At 34.2% G+C, this 20,030-nt stretch overlaps 3 protein-coding genes across 5 annotated transcripts in view; 2 read left to right on the top strand and 1 right to left on the bottom strand.

Annotated features, from left to right (window-relative positions):
• Positions 1–1,679: 1,679 nt before the first annotated feature.
• Positions 1,680–5,268, top strand: Chmp1 (Charged multivesicular body protein 1). Its single transcript, XM_023158176.2, has 3 exons — positions 1,680–1,892; positions 2,337–2,802; positions 4,067–5,268. The coding sequence occupies exons 1-3, from the start codon at positions 1,859–1,861 to the stop codon at positions 4,188–4,190; spliced, it is 624 nt and encodes a 207-aa protein (XP_023013944.1). The 5' UTR covers positions 1,680–1,858; the 3' UTR covers positions 4,191–5,268.
• A 331-nt stretch (positions 5,269–5,599) lies between these two features.
• Positions 5,600–7,099, bottom strand: Rpb7 (DNA-directed RNA polymerase II subunit Rpb7). The gene is made up of 4 exons (XM_023158177.2): positions 6,921–7,099; positions 6,759–6,868; positions 6,208–6,556; positions 5,600–5,790 (listed from the first exon to the last, which is right to left on the bottom strand). The coding sequence occupies exons 1-4, from the start codon at positions 6,930–6,932 to the stop codon at positions 5,740–5,742; spliced, it is 522 nt and encodes a 173-aa protein (XP_023013945.1). The 5' UTR covers positions 6,933–7,099; the 3' UTR covers positions 5,600–5,739.
• A 2,260-nt stretch (positions 7,100–9,359) lies between these two features.
• LOC111503776 (sentrin-specific protease 6 veloren) overlaps positions 9,360–20,030 on the top strand; it is a 28,905-nt gene continuing 18,234 nt past the window's right edge. Inside the window, exons 1-12 of one of the 3 annotated variants that reach the window (XM_023158174.2) lie at positions 9,360–9,709; positions 9,801–10,003; positions 10,883–10,996; positions 11,788–12,255; positions 13,340–13,449; positions 13,687–14,312; positions 14,369–14,607; positions 15,932–16,469; positions 17,088–17,212; positions 17,272–17,377; positions 18,883–18,986; positions 19,041–19,450. In XM_023158174.2, coding sequence (XP_023013942.2) covers positions 9,860–10,003; positions 10,883–10,996; positions 11,788–12,255; positions 13,340–13,449; positions 13,687–14,312; positions 14,369–14,607; positions 15,932–16,469; positions 17,088–17,212; positions 17,272–17,377; positions 18,883–18,986; positions 19,041–19,450 — 2,984 coding nt within the window. In that variant the 5' untranslated portion in view covers positions 9,360–9,709; positions 9,801–9,859. The other 2 variants (XM_023158175.2, XM_074174913.1) reach the window with 2 other exon arrangements.

The following is a 20,030-nucleotide window of genomic DNA, read 5'->3' as shown; positions in this document are numbered from 1 at the left end:
TGTTTTTCATTTCAAGGTGCATACATGTTTCATATTTGTCTAAGCAATTGACGTATTGGTAGTGCACGTGACTCGGTATGCAAACATCGTTAGTTCGAATGGCTCGACTTGATTTTTTTCGCAAGAATTCATCTAACATTTAAAAAAAAACCGCAACATGTTTCGCTATACAATAGCATTCTCAGGCGTCACAATACTGACTGAACAAATTCTGTATCATGGTTTTATAGTAAAATTAAGGGAAACAATTCAAATCTGTTTGGTCATTGAGCAATAATCCCGAATTCCTACATCTATTGATTTGCAAACATTCCAAAAGATGGAGTTCAGAATCTTTCTCTTTCAAATGAAATACGTCGCAATCCCCCCCTCTGTCGAAAGATGATTGGCAAATGTTGAATCGGTCTTTCCCTTCAATAAACTACTTATGTGCTCTTTTATTCTTTTGGAACAGTTCTTCCGGTTTGTCCGAAATTAAATTTTGGACAAGAACCACAAGTTTACTACTATACTCACGATCTAGCCGACACTGGAGTTCTATCTTTATTGCTTTTGAAGAATTTACTCAAGTTATTATTTGTTATGTCCAGTTCTTTGCTTTTTAAAAACCGTGCGATATTATTAGTAGGATCACCAAAGTTAGTTACGAGTCACATAATGTTTAGTTTCATTATTTGAAACTGGATACAACTGGTTCAGAGCTTTTTTCTGCAATTTTCAGAGATATTTAAATCAATAATATCCACCTCGAAATCGTTGTTGACAGCAATATTTTTAATGAAAATCAGTTCTCTTTGAAAATTGCTTTCTGAAAGAGGAAAATTCAATAGTCTGTGAATCATACTGAATGCTGCTACCTAATTCATCTAGTTGAAAGTGGATAATTCTGCTGTTACAACCTACCCAAAATACAAGGGTAAAGCTGTTTTAGTCATTAAATTTGTGGAAATTTTGTTAGATTCTGACATAATTAATTAATGAAATAAATGTTAAATCTATGAGAAAAGACTTTGACAGAAACAGATAATTTAAACATATGTCAATTTTTAGATTACTAAAAATTTCGAACAAAATAAGAGGCATTTCGTACTGTTGGCAACCCTTGAAAAGACAAATATGAAAAGTTCAATTTTAGTACGATTTCCAAATTTTCATTCCAAGTTTGAATACACTGTACTTGTTTACTTGATTGAACGTTAAATTAACAGGCTTATTTCATGATCAATAGAGACATCGTTCACCAAGGATAATCGTATCTCCTAATTATATTGTTGGATATTCATTCTTTGAGAGAAGTATGCAGAATTCGGTTAGCGGACCTTTTCAATTTGTGTAATTTTTATTCCAAATAGGTAACTATTTAAAAAATAAGTAACTTTGACAGTTTATTTTTTTAAGAACCAGTTACCGCAAATGTCAAAAATTCATTTCTAGTGTTACTCCCGAATTTTTATCGTAGTTTTAGTACCTATAAAGTGACTTTTACCAGTTGGTTGACCGTTGAAATAAATGAATCTATAATGAATTTCACTTTTTTTAGAGTTTACAATGAATTCGACAGCAAGTGTGACTAACATTATGATATAAAATGCCTCATTAAGTGAAATACGATGTACTCCAGAATCACAAAAAAACGATTTCAACACTGACCAGTGGCTCAGTGGAAACTGGCAACACTGAAAACAAATAATGATTCATAACGTCAAATCAGCTAGAAATATTAATTTTATCAAAAATTCCTTTTAGTTGAGTTTCCATTCCATTGTGTTTATTATTGTAAAGTGTTGGACGCAGTACCTAATTTCTCAGAAGAAAAATTATAATTTAAATCGTTGAAATCAATTAGAAACTTGTTGAAATGGGAAATGAAATGTCTTCTACAGCAATGGAAAGTATCCTTTTTCAAAGCTTGGACTCGAAGATTTTTCAACTTGTGTCGTTTTAAATCCAGTTAACCCCAAATGAAACGATTTACGTAGTAGTTAACATTTATCACCGCCTTCACTAAGTATGAAATAGTTATTCTGTCTGGGACAAAATTTTAATATGATTCTTGGGTTATTTCTAATAGAAGGATAATTAAAAGCATTAATACAGATAATTCAAATACACTAAAAATACTAAATAGCAAAATTAAGATTCATGGTGAAGATATGAGATGCAGTTTTAACAATATATTGTAATGAATCAAAGTTGATATCACACGAATTAGATATTGAGTTGAAATGATTGCAAATGTAAAAATTTATTGACTTGAGGTACAAATCGGTCCTGACCAGTTGACAACAAAAAGCTTTTGTAGTATTAAACACAATTTTTCTTAACATTTACAAAAGAACATCTCTTCAATCTTAAATTCGCAGCAAAGGAATTAGAACGGAATTCTAAGCGCTGTGAAAAGGAAGAAAAACAAGAGAAAGCAAAGACCAAACAGGCAATTCAAAAGGGAAATATGGAAGTGGCTAGGATTCATGCTGAAAATGCTATCAGACAGAAAAACCAGTCGGTCAACTATCTGAGGATGTCTGCAAGAGTAGATGCTGTAGCAAGTAAAGTACAATCAGCGGTCACAACTAGAAAAGTTACCAATTCCATGGCTGGGGTCGTTAAAACTATGGATGCTGCCATGAAGAGTATGAACTTGGAAAAGATTTCTAGCGTTATGGATAAATTTGAGCAACAGTTTGAAGATCTCGGTGTTCAGACAGATGTTCTTGAAAACACAATGGGGCAAACTACAACAACTCTTGTGCCTCAAAATGATGTCGATTCTCTCATGCAGCAAGTTGCTGATGAAGCAGGGTAATTGTTTTTATTCTCTTCAAACACTTGCATTATATGATTTTGAATAGAGTTTACATAATTTCTGGGCTAACCAATTATCAATAAGCGTTGGTTATTGCAAATGATTTGTAGATCTTTTGAAATCGTATACCTGTTTACACTATTTTTCTACAAGAATATCTGACTTTTTAAATTAAGGCTTCATTACTCTCAGAAAAATAATTATTGTTGATGATATACTATATTGTTGGAAATTTGCAGAGTAGCACCTTCAAATTAAAAACTAAAGAAGTAAATCAACTGATACCTCTTATGAAAGTGTCAGTTCTCTATTCAATGAGTATAAGTTTAATAATTTACTTTTTTGTTGTATAAATAATAATAATTTCTGAACTGAACCTAATCATTACAGTTACATGTAAACAGCGAAAAACTAAATTTTTATTTATGCTTGTTTCATCTGAATATATATTCGAGAACTACCTATAAAAACCGGAATTTTTGTATCTTAAAGATAGAACTGATATTGTCTGTGTTCATTTATATTTTGAGAAATAAGACTGATAACTTCAAGAAATGTTGAGATCACATTGATCTTGACCTCTACACTTATCTACTTCATTTTTATTATTATGTATAGAGCTTTTTTCTGGAGATTTTACTGCTCTAGAAAAAGGATACCCTATTTTAGCAAAAGAAATAAAGTTTTAACTGGGGGTTGTAATAAAACCTCTTCTGCGCCAAGCATGCTGCAAAAATTTTTTAGTTTTATTAATAACTTGTATTAATAAATTTTGTATATACATAAAATGAATGATTTGAACATTTTTTTATATACCTAGCTAATCACAAACATTTCGAAAAGTTACCTCCAATTTAGTGCTTTTTCGGCCATTATTCATTTATATGATTATAAATATGACAATTCACTGACTAACTGTAATTTGTATTACGGGCAGACCAACTTTTGCATTTCTGTCTTCACTAGCGTGACTCGATTACAACACTGATATTAATCCTCAAAAATAACAACCAAAATAATTATTGCAACAACTAATTATAAACTGAGATCAAATAGCAACAACTGCTAAAAATAATAGAATAGGTAAGGGTGAAATAAGCCACACAACAGCGTCTCTTTAAAATGTGCTTGAATAATTAAGTTAATGAATGATTTAGTATTCCAACAGAAGTTACTTGGGAAAATTGATAATTTTTTGCATAAAATTCAATTCCTCATTTGGTGGCGAGTTCTTTTTTATTCTGGTTTCATTCATTTCAGATTGGATTTGAATATGGAGCTTCCAGAAGGGCCCCAGGGTAGTGTTATTGGTTCCGCTAGTCAAGTGTCGCAAGAACAAGATGAACTCAGTCAGAGACTTGCAAGATTGCGGCAAGCCGAATGAAATCGATGAGTTTTCACATTGACAGAATATGAAATTATGTGATAAACAAATCCTCCAAAAAGTATGTTACAGAACGCTTTTTTTCGTAAATATAAAAATCGAGCCACTAATAGATTGGTTTTATCAGTTCATATAGAAGTTTCCACTGATTTACATCCCAATTCAATCTTCCAATTTGGAAGTCTTTGTGTGGAGTACGATCTGATTCAAGTTTTCCTTTTGAAATTATTAGTTATGAAATGCCTATCGGCTACTAAAGAAGTATTGAGATTTGAACAAAAGCAATTTTTTGTGGTGGAAATTATCAATATTTCTGGGAATTCTCACTTTCCACAATCTGAAAAAAATTGTAATGGAGAACTTATACACATTTTAACGTTTCGGAGGCCCAAATTTGCCTCTGTTTGCAAAACTGAAAATTACCTATATATAACTCAGTTTTTCTTTTTTGATTTATTTTCAAACTTTCTTGACAGAAAGGATGTAATGAACTACTCGCTAAGAGTAGAAATGGACCGTACTTGGGGCTTCCGGTCTTGAAGAAAACATTGAAAAGTGGCAAAATTGCGTCAGAAAACAATTCGTTTCATATTGCAACATTATAACATATGAAATACTGATGTATAACCTATTTTCCTCTGTTACAAATATATTGACTTACACAGTAAGTTATCAGGGCAAATTAGAAGTTCTTGTATGAAATTCACCATTACAATTGTTTCTAGATTGTGCAAGGTGAGAGGTACAGTAAAATATGTTGAAGTGGCATTATTTACAAAATTACTTAAAATAATATAGTTTACTGCCAAATACCAAGATGATCCTACTAACTTTTATCGACAGTAGGAATTTCCGCAAATGAAAATCCTTAAAAAAGGTACCGTTTTCACACAAAGCTTCAAGAGATGAAAACCACAATGTACTTGATTGTTTGGTACATATTTTTTGGATTCCACTGAAGTTTATATTCTCAGCTGTTATTAATTAAGGTTCTATGCTTATAAATTAGTTATATTTACCTGTGAACTGTATCCATAATTTGTATAGATTTTAATAAACTAACTACGTTTTCCATATATTTCAGATTTTTTTCGTGGAAAGTACTTTAAAGACTTGTAGGATGTACCCAAAGTATTATCATTTATATTCAAGAAAAACTTTGTGAGATTTTCACTTGGCAGCTTTACAAAAACGCAACACGTGTTTCGCTATATATTAGCTTCTTCAGGTGTTCTAACATGTATAGACAAGTTAGCAATTTACATAGAATAAATCATTCGGAGGATTTCTACATTAACCAGCTATAATGCATATACATCCCTTTGAAGTCGAAACTTGTACAGGCCTAGGATCAGCGAGAACTTAACTTTTACCATGTGAATCCCGGTATAAATAAAACAAGAACTATAAAAAAACAACAGTATTTATTTTGCTGAACCTAACATTATGAATGTTTTGGTTGACTAATTTGAACCATATAAAAATTATTAAATATTCTTGTGGTAAACCCTTTTTGATGAAACATATTCACAATTGTATAGCACACAATTCAATTACTTATTAAACCTAGGTAATCGTCCATTAAAGTTCCAATGGCAAACTGAAAATAAAAGCATAACAATGTTAGTTAATGAGATAATTTAGGCATAAGTGAAAATTCAACAACAATAACTGAAAATTAAAAGTTCAATTGTAATTATGGCCCAAAAATGGTAATGAAATTAATGATATGGGTTAGAAAAAAGTTTTTATGAATTAAAGAATCTTAAGCCATCAGATTGCACGCTAATGATGACATCGTGCATTATAACATACTTCCTGAACCATACTACAAACATCTTATTTTTTGAACAGGTCTCGTACGGCTTATAAAGAGCGAACATAAAAAGACATAATTTAAATTGTTTCTGATAAGAACGAAATAATCACTTGAATATTTTTCTCACCAGAAAAGTCGAAATTTCTATTAATTCAAGTTGACAAAAATGGATATAAAGATATTTCAGAAAATACTTACAATACCAGAAGCATCAACTCTGGTACCAACTATTTTTAGTCTTATTTCTCCTTCAGCGTGTATCACTACTTCTTCATCCTGAGATTTATAACACTGGGGATTAACATTGGGGCAGAATTCCATCTCTGCTGGGATTGAGTGATGAGAAATGAAGCAGGACAAAGGCCCTATTTCTGCAAACATTCCGACTTTATTTACTTGTCGAACAACTGCATCAAGTACCTCGCCCTTGAATGGGCGAAAAACGATTGCTTTATACTTGACTGGGTAGACTACGAAACCCTGTCCAGGAAGAATTAACCCAGCTCCGATGCTATCGATTGTGGTAACTGCTATAACAAATCCATACCTTAAAAATAATTTTGTGAAAATGAAAGTATTTAAAAAATTAACTTAGAATAATTGAATATAAAGAAGTGCTTGCTACAAATTCAATTTGGTTAAAGTTGATATGCATACTTTTCATTCAGTGAATGCAATCTTGAGATTTACGAAAAAATGGTAGTTTTTAATCTATTTTATGTAGATATACATTTACATATACTACTTACTTTCCAGTACAAGTTCCCTCGACTTCCGTATAGAGTTTTGTTTTTACTTTTTCTAATAGTTGTGGGCCAAAATACTGGGGATGCAGTAAAATTTCATGCTCAAGGGATATCTATAAATCGCTCTGATTAAATTAAAGTATTCCATAAAATTAATTCACTTACATGATAAAACATATTTGAAAAGGCTGGTAGGTTATTATTTATTATTGAAAAATATATTAAACTTAAAAATTTGAGCTACCATATAACCTAAGATCATAAACGTTACAAGTAATAAGTGTTTTATGAGTTTCACAAATCTAGAGTAAGTAGTTTGTAATGAGTTTATGGAAATAACCTACAAAACAAACACAAACCCTCTTTCTCTCTCTCAATGTTTTTGGCCTTTGCCACACAGCCTATAGTCTTTTGGCATTTTACTGTGTCTTTGCTTCTATTCCATTCGCGAAAAAAGTACTTCAAAGTCTACCGTTTTTATTAGCTAATTCGATATCCAGGAATTCTGTTGTGTTTTATGTGTTTTTCATGGTGTGGACATATTCTGCTTCCATGTGTCGGAATTGGGAATTCAAAATATATATAATTTTGACCAGGGAACCAATTATTGATCCGTAAATATTCGAAATCGTTTGCGAATGTTATTGGGAACTTGTTGCTGCTATTTTTGACCGCTCAAATACTTGAACGTGAGCCTTTTATGTGAGCAGACCGTTTTGGAACCTATTTTCGAACGGCGAATTTGCTAAATCGAGTGCGAATGTTGTTGAAAACGTGTGGCGGCTATTATTTACCGCTCCAATACATGGACTAAATCAATATTATAAGAGCTGACTGACTCTGTCGCATATATGGAAAACATGTGGAATGTTTTATTATTGCTAATAAAAGCTTGAGGTTAGTTTCAAGCTTTTTCATTTTATGGTTCCTGCACGCACTTCAATTCGTGAATTGTATATTTAAAATTTATCTGTACTGTTCAATTATATGGTTATTCCCTATCAACTAAAATAAGATCACTTCAATAAAGTTGTACATGGATTTGATAAATACTAACCATTAATCATGATAGTTTTTTTTGGAAAAGTTTATTATATATTTTTTGCATCTAATTAAGATACTCCAAACGTTATCCAGATTGGTACTGAAGAGCCCTAAGGCAAGTGTCTTACGGCGAAACATCAGTGTCTACCAGTGAGGATGACAGTGTTCCATGTCAGTGCAATTTGTTGCCATTCATTTAAAGTAGAACTCCTGTGAATGATATCTGATTTTATTCCATAACGAATGTTTGAAATACAAACTGAGTAGAGAAAAGTATCTTCTGTATAATTCAGTGTTCATATAAAAGTATTTGTTTCGAAAGAATTTTTTTTTTCTTTCGTGTAATTTAATGTTTATATGAAAGTAGCAGAAGGTGTTCTCGTAGGCATACAGCCTGTAGAAATTCAAGATCACCAGTTCTTACCTCCTTTCCTCAGCTCTCACAATGTTCTAAATATTACATTTTTTTCCTGGGAACCAGAATGAAAAAAAACAAAAACATTATTGGCTTTTAAACAAAATTGTTTTGGTTAGTACAGAACGTATTCTACTTCCTCGGTTATTTTCTAATATACTTTTGTTCCTCTGAGGTGCTTTACTACCACAGAACTAAAACTCTATTCTTCTGTCGCAGTATACTTATATATTATTATATATTGTATACTGTGCTTCTGTGTTTACTACGCCAGAATATTAAGGCTCGATCCACACTATGATTCCGTTCTCGTCCCGATCTCGCTCCGGTCTCGGTCCGATCAAATCTCGCTGTGTCTACACTTACTAGTTCCACACTCAGTACTCAGTCTGTCTCGATCTATGGTCGACATAGGACGTTTCTCGAAATAATTCGATAAATTGTAGTCGCCAAAAAATGGCATTTCATTTTTCAATCGAAGAATTAGCGATAATAGCTATTAGTTTGGACGAACAGAATACAAATGAAAAAAATTACAACATAAAATGAAAATAAGAAGAATGTGGATACATCCCAGTTTACTAACGAGAAAAGAAGAAGGCGAATATCACACGTTATATCGTCATTTGATAGACGACGAAGAAAAGTTTATTATATATGATCAAATGTTATAAATAAATCAAATAAAGTACTTACATTTTTCAGAATCCCATGATTTATTACTAGCCATATGACTAGAAGAAAAATGTAACGTCTTCTTGCAAGACCGAAGAAAGACTGGAGTTGAAACAAAAACGTATCACACTGTCGGTACAAGTCATGACAGGTCCGATCTAGCTCCAGTCTCGCTCCAGTCAAATATTCTTTTCGACCAACCGGTACCGACGCGATGCCGGATCGGAACCAGAGCGATACGATAGTGAGAATACTCTGATTCTTTCTTGTTTGAGAATACTTTACCGGACCGGGAACGGACCGAGAGCGGAGCGAGATTGGACCGAGAACGGCATCATAGTGTGGATCGAGACTAAAGGCATTAAAGGCAAGTATCACGAAAAAATGCCTGTCAATTTTTTGTGCAGCCAATGCCATTTTTTACAGACCTGAAAGGGTGCCTGTCAATTTGCAGTGCAGCCAATGCAATTTTCAATAGATATGAAACCACCATCATCGTTCTTTGGTTGGAAACAAGTTGGAAAAGAACGAAAATTACAATAAGATTTCATAAAATTTTGCTCCGGATATTCGTTCATAATTTTTTTATTTTGCTAGATAATTGTTACAAATAATTTCACTATTGAGTGTGACCCGTTTTACTTTCATAAAGTGTAGAACCTGCAGAATAATTATAACGCCATTTTACCTTTGCAATTGTGTGTGTATCTTATAACCTTTATGGTTTACGTTCTTGATGTATATCCATCTATATTTATAGTGAAATCATTAGTAGTGGTCCTATGCCAAAATTGTATCAGTCAAAAATGCGTTTTGATGGGTAAGCATTGTAATGAAAAATATAATTTTAATATATTTCAACCTGTTTGCCATCAAACATTTGTTAAGTTTCAAAATCACTTCGTTTTTAGATAACTGGGACATGTAATTTGATAGAAATTACAAAAACTTTTATATAGGGTTGAATGTTATGGCCCAACAACAGTATTTTGAGGTTTTGAAACAAGATGATAAAAACACTGGACAGCAACAGTTTTATGCCAATGTTGAAGACCAAACAGTACAATACGTGATTACACCTAATAAGACACAAGTTCAGTATCCAACAACTCCTGTAAGTTTGACAGATTGTATAGCAATTTAGTGCTGGGCCAATTTTTTTTCATTGAATCCCTTGCATAAAAAATATACATGTGGCAATTATTCATTGAGGTTATTTGATATAATTCCTGTAGTGGTTTATTTTGTGTTTTGTATTGTGCCATGTAAGTGTTTCTGTTTTCAAGGAACAACTAGTGAGTGAATAGAATAGAAATTGGGGTTAGGGGTAATTCTAAAGCTGGCTCTGGTACAACGTGTACAGTAGTTGAAAGTTATCAAAAAGAAATAATAGCAGGTTGATGCAACAATACTTAAGAGTTGAACCTAATAACTTCTGACAAAGACACTGTCCGTTTCATGCACTTATTAATGTAACCACAGTTATTCTTCATTTGATATTTTATTATACTACTGAAAATTCTTTATATACTTCATCAAAAAAATGTGTTTTCTGTTTGTTTTTATGTTCAATCATTTTTTGTTCTATCATAATAGATACAGAGCCCAAGCTCTAGCTCTGGTCAGATTTCTAGACAGTGTTCTTATCCTTAGCCTAATTTCCATAATTGCTCTCGTTGACTTGTTTTGGTTGAACTCTCAGTTGAAACCCTTCATTATTTAGTTTAGTAGTACCAACTCCTCAATTGTATCCTTTTCTTGTTTTTAATGTTTATGTTATGTGCTCTGTGTTATTCACATGATTCAGTTTATAATGAACATTCCTATACAGATAATTGGAAACTCCATGAATGGTGCAGTAGTAAAAAGTAATATTTCAAAAGATGAGGTAGAGAGAAATTGTAAATTAATATTGTACTGTGGGTATTGGGTTACAAACTATCATCAGTATTTAACTGTAGAAAAATTTTACAATGGTAATTTCTTTATTCAGATCGTAGTGGCAACAGGAGATCAGTTGATGGTTGTAAACGCACCACCACAACAGATTGTTATAGACCCGTCGTCGATTACTTATCAGGAGCCAGAAGTGCAGCAGCAATTACAGGTATGTAAAGAAGGATTATCTCCCAGTGTCCTACATTGTCCTTAAAATGGTGGAAACAATGGTGGAACCATATCTGTGTACCATACACACACATTGTAAAATTAAGATGCAAATGGAAGTCAATGATTTTTGAAAAAAAAAGTTAACCCTTTGTTAGTTGGTTTTGAAACTATTCAGGGTTATTCAAGGTCAAACATATACACTGTGGTTACATCGTGATTAAGAGAGAAACCTAACAAAAAAATTGAAAAATACCTCTGGTGTGCTTACATTTTCAGTATGGGAAGGATAAAAACAGTTTCTGCCTTTAACTATACGAAAAAATACTTGACATTGAATATATGTGTTGGATATAAAGTACTCTTCTTTGGATCGTCCTCTTTTCTAATAGGAAAAAATTTAGAATATGGTGAATTATTTGTTCAATTTCTGACAAAGAGTCATAACTATCTGTTAGTTGGATAACATGCTACCAGTGGCAATATGAAGCGGTATAAATTGACTGGATTGAGTAAGTATTCAATAGATGGCGCTATATTAAAAGTACAAACGAGAACAGCGTGACGAACTTCTATCACAGACTATTTTCCGTCTTTATTTGTAAATAATAATTTCACTGTATTGAATAGATTACAACAATGTAATATAACGTAAACCCTAACCACAGCAATGCATGGCCAGGTCTTCTAGTATGTAGTTCATATTTCTCTAATTAAAACACTTTGTTAATTTCATGGATTTAGTTTGTAAAGTATTCCTTCTGGCATTTGTCCACTATTTCCTGTTTTCAGCAACCCAGACAACAAATGAGACCAACTTTGAGAGTTCCAAACCAGAGTCAGTCTGTCAGACAGTTGACCCCAGGCATAGTACAGCAAAGGCCATTACAACTGCCTCCTTTACAATCGATTCCCAGTCAACCACAAGCTAATCCACCTAATCAACTCCAGAGAACAACTGGACCTATACAGTTGCATTTGAAACAGCCTGTTTCGATACCGAGATCAATGGGCAACTCCCTACAACTGAATTCCCCAAAACCTCTGGGTACACAACAGTTGCGACAAACGAATCCCAGTAAGCTAGCGAGACCAGCTTCATCTGGACAGCAGATCAGGGTGTCTACTTCTGCGGCTCAGCAAAGGCCTAATCTTCAACTTAGAAGTGCTCCCATGCACAATACGAGGTTTCAACTGCAGCAAACTCAACAGTTGCAAGTCTCTAGCAGTCAAGAAGGGGACATTGAATCTCCAGATTCGGTAAGTGTTCTGCAACAACAATGTGACTGATCATTCTGAATATCTCAGAAACTATTTGGAATGTCAGTACCAAATTTTAGATGGAGCTGTTACAGCTTAAGTTGGAGTATCTCCCTCCAAGCTTCAAAATGATAAAACATACTCAGAAGCCAACTCATCTTTGATTTGCCTTTCCCAATTTATTTTGACAATCACCATAGAGGGGGGTCAGCCAGCTGAATAAATATATATCTATACAAATTCTATGATTGAAAAGATGAGCATGTTGATACACGCACATGTTTATCATCTAGTTTTGACAGGCAAAACTGGCGAACTTGGTTGGCGATTGCTGCCATTCTTGTGGGCCTTCCAAGCGAGGTGATTTTAAGACCTCGTGACGAAGAGCAAAACCATCCTGTTTGTTGTCGGTCCGACCATACCAGCTCATTACTCCATTTGCATAAGACCTGCATAATGTACGTCAAGCCATCTATCAGTCTGAGATTCGTTTAATTAAATCCGAATGTTGTTTTTCCGAAATTCAGCTATAACATATATTGATAGATTTGACCATTTTGTACATATCATCTTCTAATTCATCTGTTGTCCAGAATAAAGTTTTATCCAACCTACTTGTCGAACGCTGGTCATATTTTTTTCAACTGAGCTACAAAAACAAATTGAACTTATGTGGATAGAAACTCTTACAAATGAAAAAAAAAAGATTTGATTTCGATCATGAAATGTGTCAAACTGTTGAATGCCAGTTTTCAAAAGTTGAAAGATTAAGTTTCTTCAACAGTCCTCAAAGGAGAATTAATTTTTTTCATCACCTGTTCATCCTATTTTGCATATTGATATTGAATAATAATATAGTTAACATAATTGGCTCTAATAATTCCAACCATTTCTGAGATATTGGCGGAGTTTCATTATATGCCACACACTGTATATTGAAATGTTCAGAGCCTTGGATTATATAAATTTGATCTGCAACTTTTTGGACAGAAGTGATTTCGAAATTTTTGAAAAGGCACACATAAATTCTGCTTGATTTGTATCCCATAGAAATTTAAAAAATTATATATCAATATTTTTTCAGAAATCCTCAGACGACCACGAAGCTGTCGCATTACCAGACGGAACTGTTGTTTCAGTATCTACTTACAAGAAGATGTTGGGAGAGCAGAAAGCTAGGAATATTCCCCAAAAGTAAGTACAAATTACATTATGTATTTTCTTCCAAATGATTGATCTCTGTGTGTTTCATACATATTGATTTCAACAGCTCTGTGATCATGAAATACGAGTGAATTGAAATATAGCAGTAACTTTCTCAAATATCATTCTATTAATATGTCATTGTTTCAAGCACTAAAGTTTTTGGAGCACAGGAGCTTCCAGTCCTACATATTAATTTTTATTTAATCTCATATGAATGTTCATCAGGAATCTTTTGAACCAAGCAACACAGCAGAACGAACAATCTACTCAGAGTCCACAAGTCACTTCAGCAACTAACCCACCAACTCCTAGAAAGAGAAACACCACTCCACGTAATCCTAGACAACCACCTCGGGGAGGTGCACGCAGTACCGGCAAGGGTCGTAATCAGACTCCGAAAGCTTCTCCACAGACTTTGCAAGGCAAGGAGACACCACAATTTTCTGCAGTCAATCAACAACAAAATAAATCTCACCTGTACCAGAACACTTTGTCAAATATGCCACAGAATCAGATGGCTTCACAACAGGAGCAGCTTCAACAGCAGGTGCAGCAAGTTCAACAACAACAGCAGGTTCAACAGCAACAGCAGGTTCAACAGCAACACCAGGTTCAACAGCAACAGCAAATTCAGCAGCAAATCCAGCAACAGCAGCAAATGCAACAGCAGCAGTTGCAACAGCAGATTCAGCAGCAAATGCAACATATTCAGCAGCAGCAGCAATTGCAGCAGTTTGCAAGACCTTCTCAAGCTAATTACGTAATTCAGCCTCCCAGACCTAACCAAAAGCCCCAGAGTCAGAGGCCTCTTCCCGCTTATATCCCTTCCAGTCAAATTCAGAAAATAATAGGTTTGTAATGTAATTGCTAGAAATTCATCAGTTCAATTCCGTTTGTTTTTTTCTAGAGAGTACACCTATCGGTGAGGAATTCTCCGACTCGATAAGGATGTTAGTTCTTTTGGAAAATGGAGAACAGAGACTAATAACCTTTACCTTGCCTAAAGAAGCTTGTACCATACAGGAAATCCTGGAACAGGTCAATGTACCTTTTCAAAGTAACACAAACATTCAAGTCACTGAGGCCAATTCTAATGGAATCAATTATATCGTTACTGTTGGTAATGTTCCACCACTTGGATATGAGGTCAGTAGGATATGTCACTTTTTTATGAGGGGTGGCCAAACGAAAGCAAAACAGAACTGGAATCATTGACATTTTAGAAAATTCATCAAAATTTTAGAAAATGTATTGACATTTTAGAAAATGTATCGACATTTTAAAAAATGTATCATTTTAGAAAATGCGTCGACATTTAAAAAATGCATTGACATTTTAGAAAATGCATTCACATTTTAGGAAAAGTATTGACATTTTAGAAAATGCATCGGCATTTCAGAAAATGCATCGACATTTTAGAAAATTGCAGATGCAAAGGGAGACTTCTTTTGTTAATTGTGACTGTACCACTTACACCTTCAAGTGATCTTAAAAGTCGCTCCACTCGAAAATAATTTAACAGCATGGAGTGTCAAGTAAGATGTCATTTTGAAATTCTCAACATTTTTCATTTTATCTTTGAATTTTGAAATTAATCGTGTGAATTTTGTCAAAACATGACATTTTAAAATTTTAATTATGTTTCACGCAGATCTTCTAAAGATGCGGCTTGAGTTTTATGAATGGGATTGTTTAGGTATCCCATCAAAAACAAATCAAGGAAATCTGGTGATCATCTCAGCTATTGCTTCATCTTATCCCAATCACAAGAAGAATAAATGTATCGTACTCAACACTTTCATATAGGACCCTTCGATATTGAAACAGGATGGTGTGCTTCTCCATAATGTGCTTGATTTTTTGTTAATATCTAGACCAACTTTTCCAAGACACTTGATTTAGCGAACAGGGTACCAGATTTGTTGCTACTTGATTTTTTCGTGGAGATATCTCAATGGTATATACAGAACATAAGCAGCATCATAAGATCCACTTGAAAAAATTGCTTTTGAATCACTTTGAAAATGCTTCGGAACATGTGAGAATGTTTTAAACGAAATCTGTTCTTGAATGTATGGATGCAGTTTGATTACATATTCAATAAAGTAGTGAATAGCTAAACATGATTTGAATTTTAAAATGCTATTTTTCTCAGAACATTCAAGCAGAATTCAAGAGTTTGAACATTGCTGCAAAGATAATTTTGTTGGTTTCAAAACGACATAATACTTGTCCCTAAACCATTCTAATATTTGGGGTGATTCTTACTCTCTGTAGGGTGTCAAAGTGGTGGAGTCAGTAGTACTAAAAGGAGTGTCCCCTATGATGAAAAAATCAACGTATTTTTATAAAATGTTGATGCAGTTCTTAACACTAACTCTGTTTCTTGTTCGTTTGACACCCTGTAATGTCCTTGTAACTACCCCTAAAGAGAAACATTTCAAAATGTGTCGTCGGTTTGTATTATTAGGAAGACGAATCTCATTCACAAACTCAAGAGGATACCCAGTTAACCTCAGCAGTTCAGATGACAGTTCAACATGCATCACAATCACAGCAGTTGCAGCAACAGCACCTGCCGCAACATCAACAACCTCAACTCCAACCACAACAAGTGCAACAACAGGTTGCAACTAGTTGTCCAGTAGTCATCCAACAACCTGCTGAAACTTCAAAGCCTCCTTCACCAGAACCTGTTAAGGAAGCTCCCAAACTGGTTCCTGGGATGTTGGCTCTGTGTGGCGCTTGTGGTTATCTGTCAGAAGACTTTGCCAGGTGTATAAGGTGTCAAAGAAAACTTCCAGATAATGTTAAGTCCATACAATCACCTGCAGGGGGAGCCAATGGTCGAAAAAAGAATTTGCAGGTCGGTCAGTTTCAACAATTGCATGTGATGCAAAATCAACAATCTCAGCCGCAACTGCTTCAACCGTCACTGCTACAACAGCCAGTGCTGCAGCAGCAGTCACAACCTCAACAGTCACAGCAACAAATCAAGAACACTCCTGGTAAGTGAAAAACTATGTATTTGTTCCAAAATTCAAAGCATAATATACTCTGAACAAATCAATGACATAACCGAGATATAAATAAATATACTACTTCCCCGGCTAATACCACGCTGGGTATTGAATTATGCAAGACTTAAATTGGTATTTATAACGGGTGTTTACTATTTGCAGTGAATAAATGTGAAGGTCTGTTTAGGAGCTAGTTCCATAAAGATGTTACGGAAACGCATTGTTTCTAGGATACAGTGTGTTGAACTTTTCCGTTTAGCCAACATTATTGACCAAAAATTTGACGCCATTGACGTTTACTTTTGTTTTGGGTTGAATATCTATGAATAAAACTTTTTTATCCCTTGGATCTGATTTTGAAGCTCACTTTGTTTTCCAGAAAAAAATTACTAGTCTGTTATGCATTAGAAAAGCAACAACTAATTATTGATATACACCCTGTTCAAAGTTCATGATTTATAATGCTGTTTCTGCATTGCAAGCTATTTATAAAGTGTCTTAAATAATAACATTCATGTGTTGATCAGTTTCTGGTAAAAAAATGAATAGGCTGAAATATAATCATTGAAATATTAATAATAAGATTTTTTCAATAATATTTTTTAGTACCAACCAATCCAGCGAAACCTGTGTCCCCAACAAAAAAGAAAACCACAAAAAATAAGTCTACAGAGCAAGAAAGTGTTGTCATAAGCTCTGATGAAGAGGAAGATGAAAAACCTTCAGGATTGGTAATATATGAATAGTGGTTACCTATGTTCGATGGGAAATTAAACTTATTTTTTTTCAGAGTGAAAATATTTTGCAGAAATTGGGAAATTCTGTAACTATTAGTCCTATCACCAAAGAGCCATCATCAATCGATATAAAGAGACATTTACCCTCGAAAGTTGCTGGTAAGTTGAAGTTTCAAAAACGGTAAATAGTGTAAATCTTCGCCGTGTGCATAAAAAAACTAGTCAGCCAATTTTGGCAGTCCGCCATATTGTATTTAGAATAACGCATATATTATTATTCATATTCGTTTAACTGATTTTTACGTTACACACGCAATTGAGGTGTTTGGCATGATTTTGCTGTTCAAAAAGTAATGATAGAGACAAAATGTTCACTCTTCAAAATATACAGGTTTTTTTTGAGGTAAACTCTTGCCATAAACTTGTTATGTGTGTATTATAAGTTTATAAAAAAGGTGGCCCCCACTTCACTGAAAACTACAGAGGAATAAGTCTTCTATCAAGCTTTAGCAAGCTTTATGAATTGAATATAAGAAATCAACTGCTTTCATTTTTAACTATGAATAAGTTGCTATCTTCAAGTCAGCATGGTTTCACAAATGGCAGAAGTACTGAAACCGCTTTATATAATTTTCAAGAAAACGTAATAACAGCCTTGGATGGAAAAGTCCAGATTTGTGGGCTATTTATTGACTTTTCTCAGGCCTTTGATTGTGTCAATCATAGGTTAGGTCCAAAGTGAGTGGGTCTATTCGACCCTCCACCGCAACCCGCAAGGGTTTATTGTGGCTCACATATATTCACACTCGACCAAATAAACCCAGCTTCTTAACGAAGCCGATCAGTTTGTATGGTGAGTAGTCTTTCAGGTCAGATGGTAAGAGTACGGCTCTGCTGGACTCTACAAATCTGATTCGGTCCCCAGCAGGACAGGCACAAAGTATGTGCTCTGCTGCTACAGAGGCGACACATACTTGTCTTCCAACAGTCCGAGCCTCTGCATATGATGATTCAAATGACAGTGGCCTGTAAGAAGGCCTGTTAGAAATTGTAATTCATCCCTGCTGTAGAATAAACGCCTTGGAGTGAGCCAATCCTGGAATATGCTTCTATTATCTGGTGTCCTCAATATAACTGTCACAACTATAGCATTCAAAGAAACAGGTAACTATGACCTTGATATTTCCAAAGAAGTGCTACTTGAAAAGTACAACATACAAACCCATGAGAGAAGAAGAGTATTTGCAAACTTGATATATTTGTACAAGATGATACATAGTGAAGAGGATGATCCCTGTTTTCTATCAAAAATCAATTTCAATGTACCTGTTTATGAAAGTAGACTGTTTCACACAGTTTATATTGAATCGGCAAGAACAAATTATTATCAGAATGCTCCTTTAAATGCTATGTGCAATGCCTATAATAGTGTACAAAAACACTGATATCTTCTTCCAAAATCTTTAGAAATAGGTTGTTTCAAATTGTATAACTCTTATTAATTTTTTTTTTACTTTTTTGTCATTTTGTTGTATGTACAAATCTATTTGTAATTTTTACCTTTCCTACTCTGTACCTGGGCCATGGTCTGCAGAGTTTGTAAATAAATAAATAATTTCGAATGAAAATATCAAGATCATACTTTAATGAAAAAAATATTGCAGTTTCAACAAATGATGTGGAACAGGAAAAGTCAGACGTACATAAAACCAAGCTCAAATGTCGCACAGTTAGGATTGGATCTTATCGATGTGTTCCTACCGAAGAGGTAAACAAGTTAAAACTCACCTCAAATTCGTTTAACTTACTCAACTTCTTTCAGGTTATCATCGACTCTCTTCAAGTTGTGATTAAAGTACCTCACCCTAAAGAAAAAATCATCAAGACGATAAAGTTCGATAGGAGCGAAATCGTTAAAATTTTGGCCAGCTTCAACAGCTCCCTACCAGTTTTCTTTTACTATCTCGATTTGAATGCTGCCGAAAAAATCCGAGAGGTTCTTGGTATGACAGCAGAAAGTGATTATTACTTTGATCCTCTGTCTATTGAGGACGAGGCGCAACGGCGGGTCACCCTATTACCTGACGATATCGAAGAAAATGACAGGAACATCTTCCAACTGATTTATCCGAGTACTGCGAATATTTTGGAAGAGTTGAACGTGAAAGAAGCCAATGATATCTTGATCAAAACTTGTCCTAAGGAACTTGCCAAAAATGCTATTGGATATGGGTTAGTATTATCAGTTTGAAGGCATGCAAAATATGATAAAATACACTGAATGTACTGATCACATCTCTAAATGCCCAGCATTGTTCGATTTTGGAGTTTTTGTAGTGTTCAAGTAAAAAGAGTAGGATACTGTAGCAGAAATTTGCAGAAAGTGTGTATAGATGGAGAGCATTCTGAAAGCTGATCTCTGAAATCTGGAGTGCCCCAAGGTTCCATATTTGGGCCGCTTTTATTATCCATCTACCCTTCTTCTCTGGTAAAATCTCTTGTTAGCTGTGAAGTACATTTATATGCAGGCGATAGTCAATTCTATTTTAGCTTTCTGATTCAGGAGAGGAAAACTACTTGTAAACTGATCAATCAAGACCTCAAAACCTTTATGAAAGCTGGTACTGATCGAATGTCGTGCTTTTTGGATCATGAACTGACCGGCAAATAGTATTGGTAGCGATGAAAGTTGAACAATGAACCTCTTGTTTTAGTAGGTACTGAATTACGATTCGAAGGTCAAGTTAATCGGCTTCAACAACGTGCCTACTTCTCACTCGAATCTATCTATGACAACAGGCAATTTCTTCCT

The sequence above is a fragment of the Leptinotarsa decemlineata genome, unplaced genomic scaffold (genome assembly GCF_025532065.1).
Source record: "Leptinotarsa decemlineata unplaced genomic scaffold, Ldec_3_MD MMD2_tig00000882_RagTag_RagTag, whole genome shotgun sequence".
NCBI lineage: Eukaryota > Metazoa > Arthropoda > Insecta > Coleoptera > Chrysomelidae > Leptinotarsa > Leptinotarsa decemlineata.
The sequence above is the reverse complement of the archived record's forward strand: the minus strand, read 5'-3'. Positions and strand labels throughout refer to the sequence as shown.

Bases quoted from the DNA above. Each gene is read 5' to 3' on its own strand.
- Rpb7 (XM_023158177.2), bottom strand. The intron at 6,557-6,758 runs GTAAGTAGTATA...ATTATTTTTAAG, and splicing joins GAGGGAACTTGTACTGGAAA to GTATGGATTTGTTATAGCAG. The intron at 5,791-6,207 runs GTAAGTATTTTC...TTTTATTTTCAG, and splicing joins GAGTTGATGCTTCTGGTATT to TTTGCCATTGGAACTTTAAT.
- Chmp1 (XM_023158176.2), top strand. From the start codon at position 1,859: ATGGGAAATGAAATGTCTTCTACAGCAATGGAAA. The intron at 1,893-2,336 runs GTATCCTTTTTC...CATTTACAAAAG, and splicing joins GTCTTCTACAGCAATGGAAA to AACATCTCTTCAATCTTAAA. The intron at 2,803-4,066 runs GTAATTGTTTTT...CATTCATTTCAG, and splicing joins CAAGTTGCTGATGAAGCAGG to ATTGGATTTGAATATGGAGC.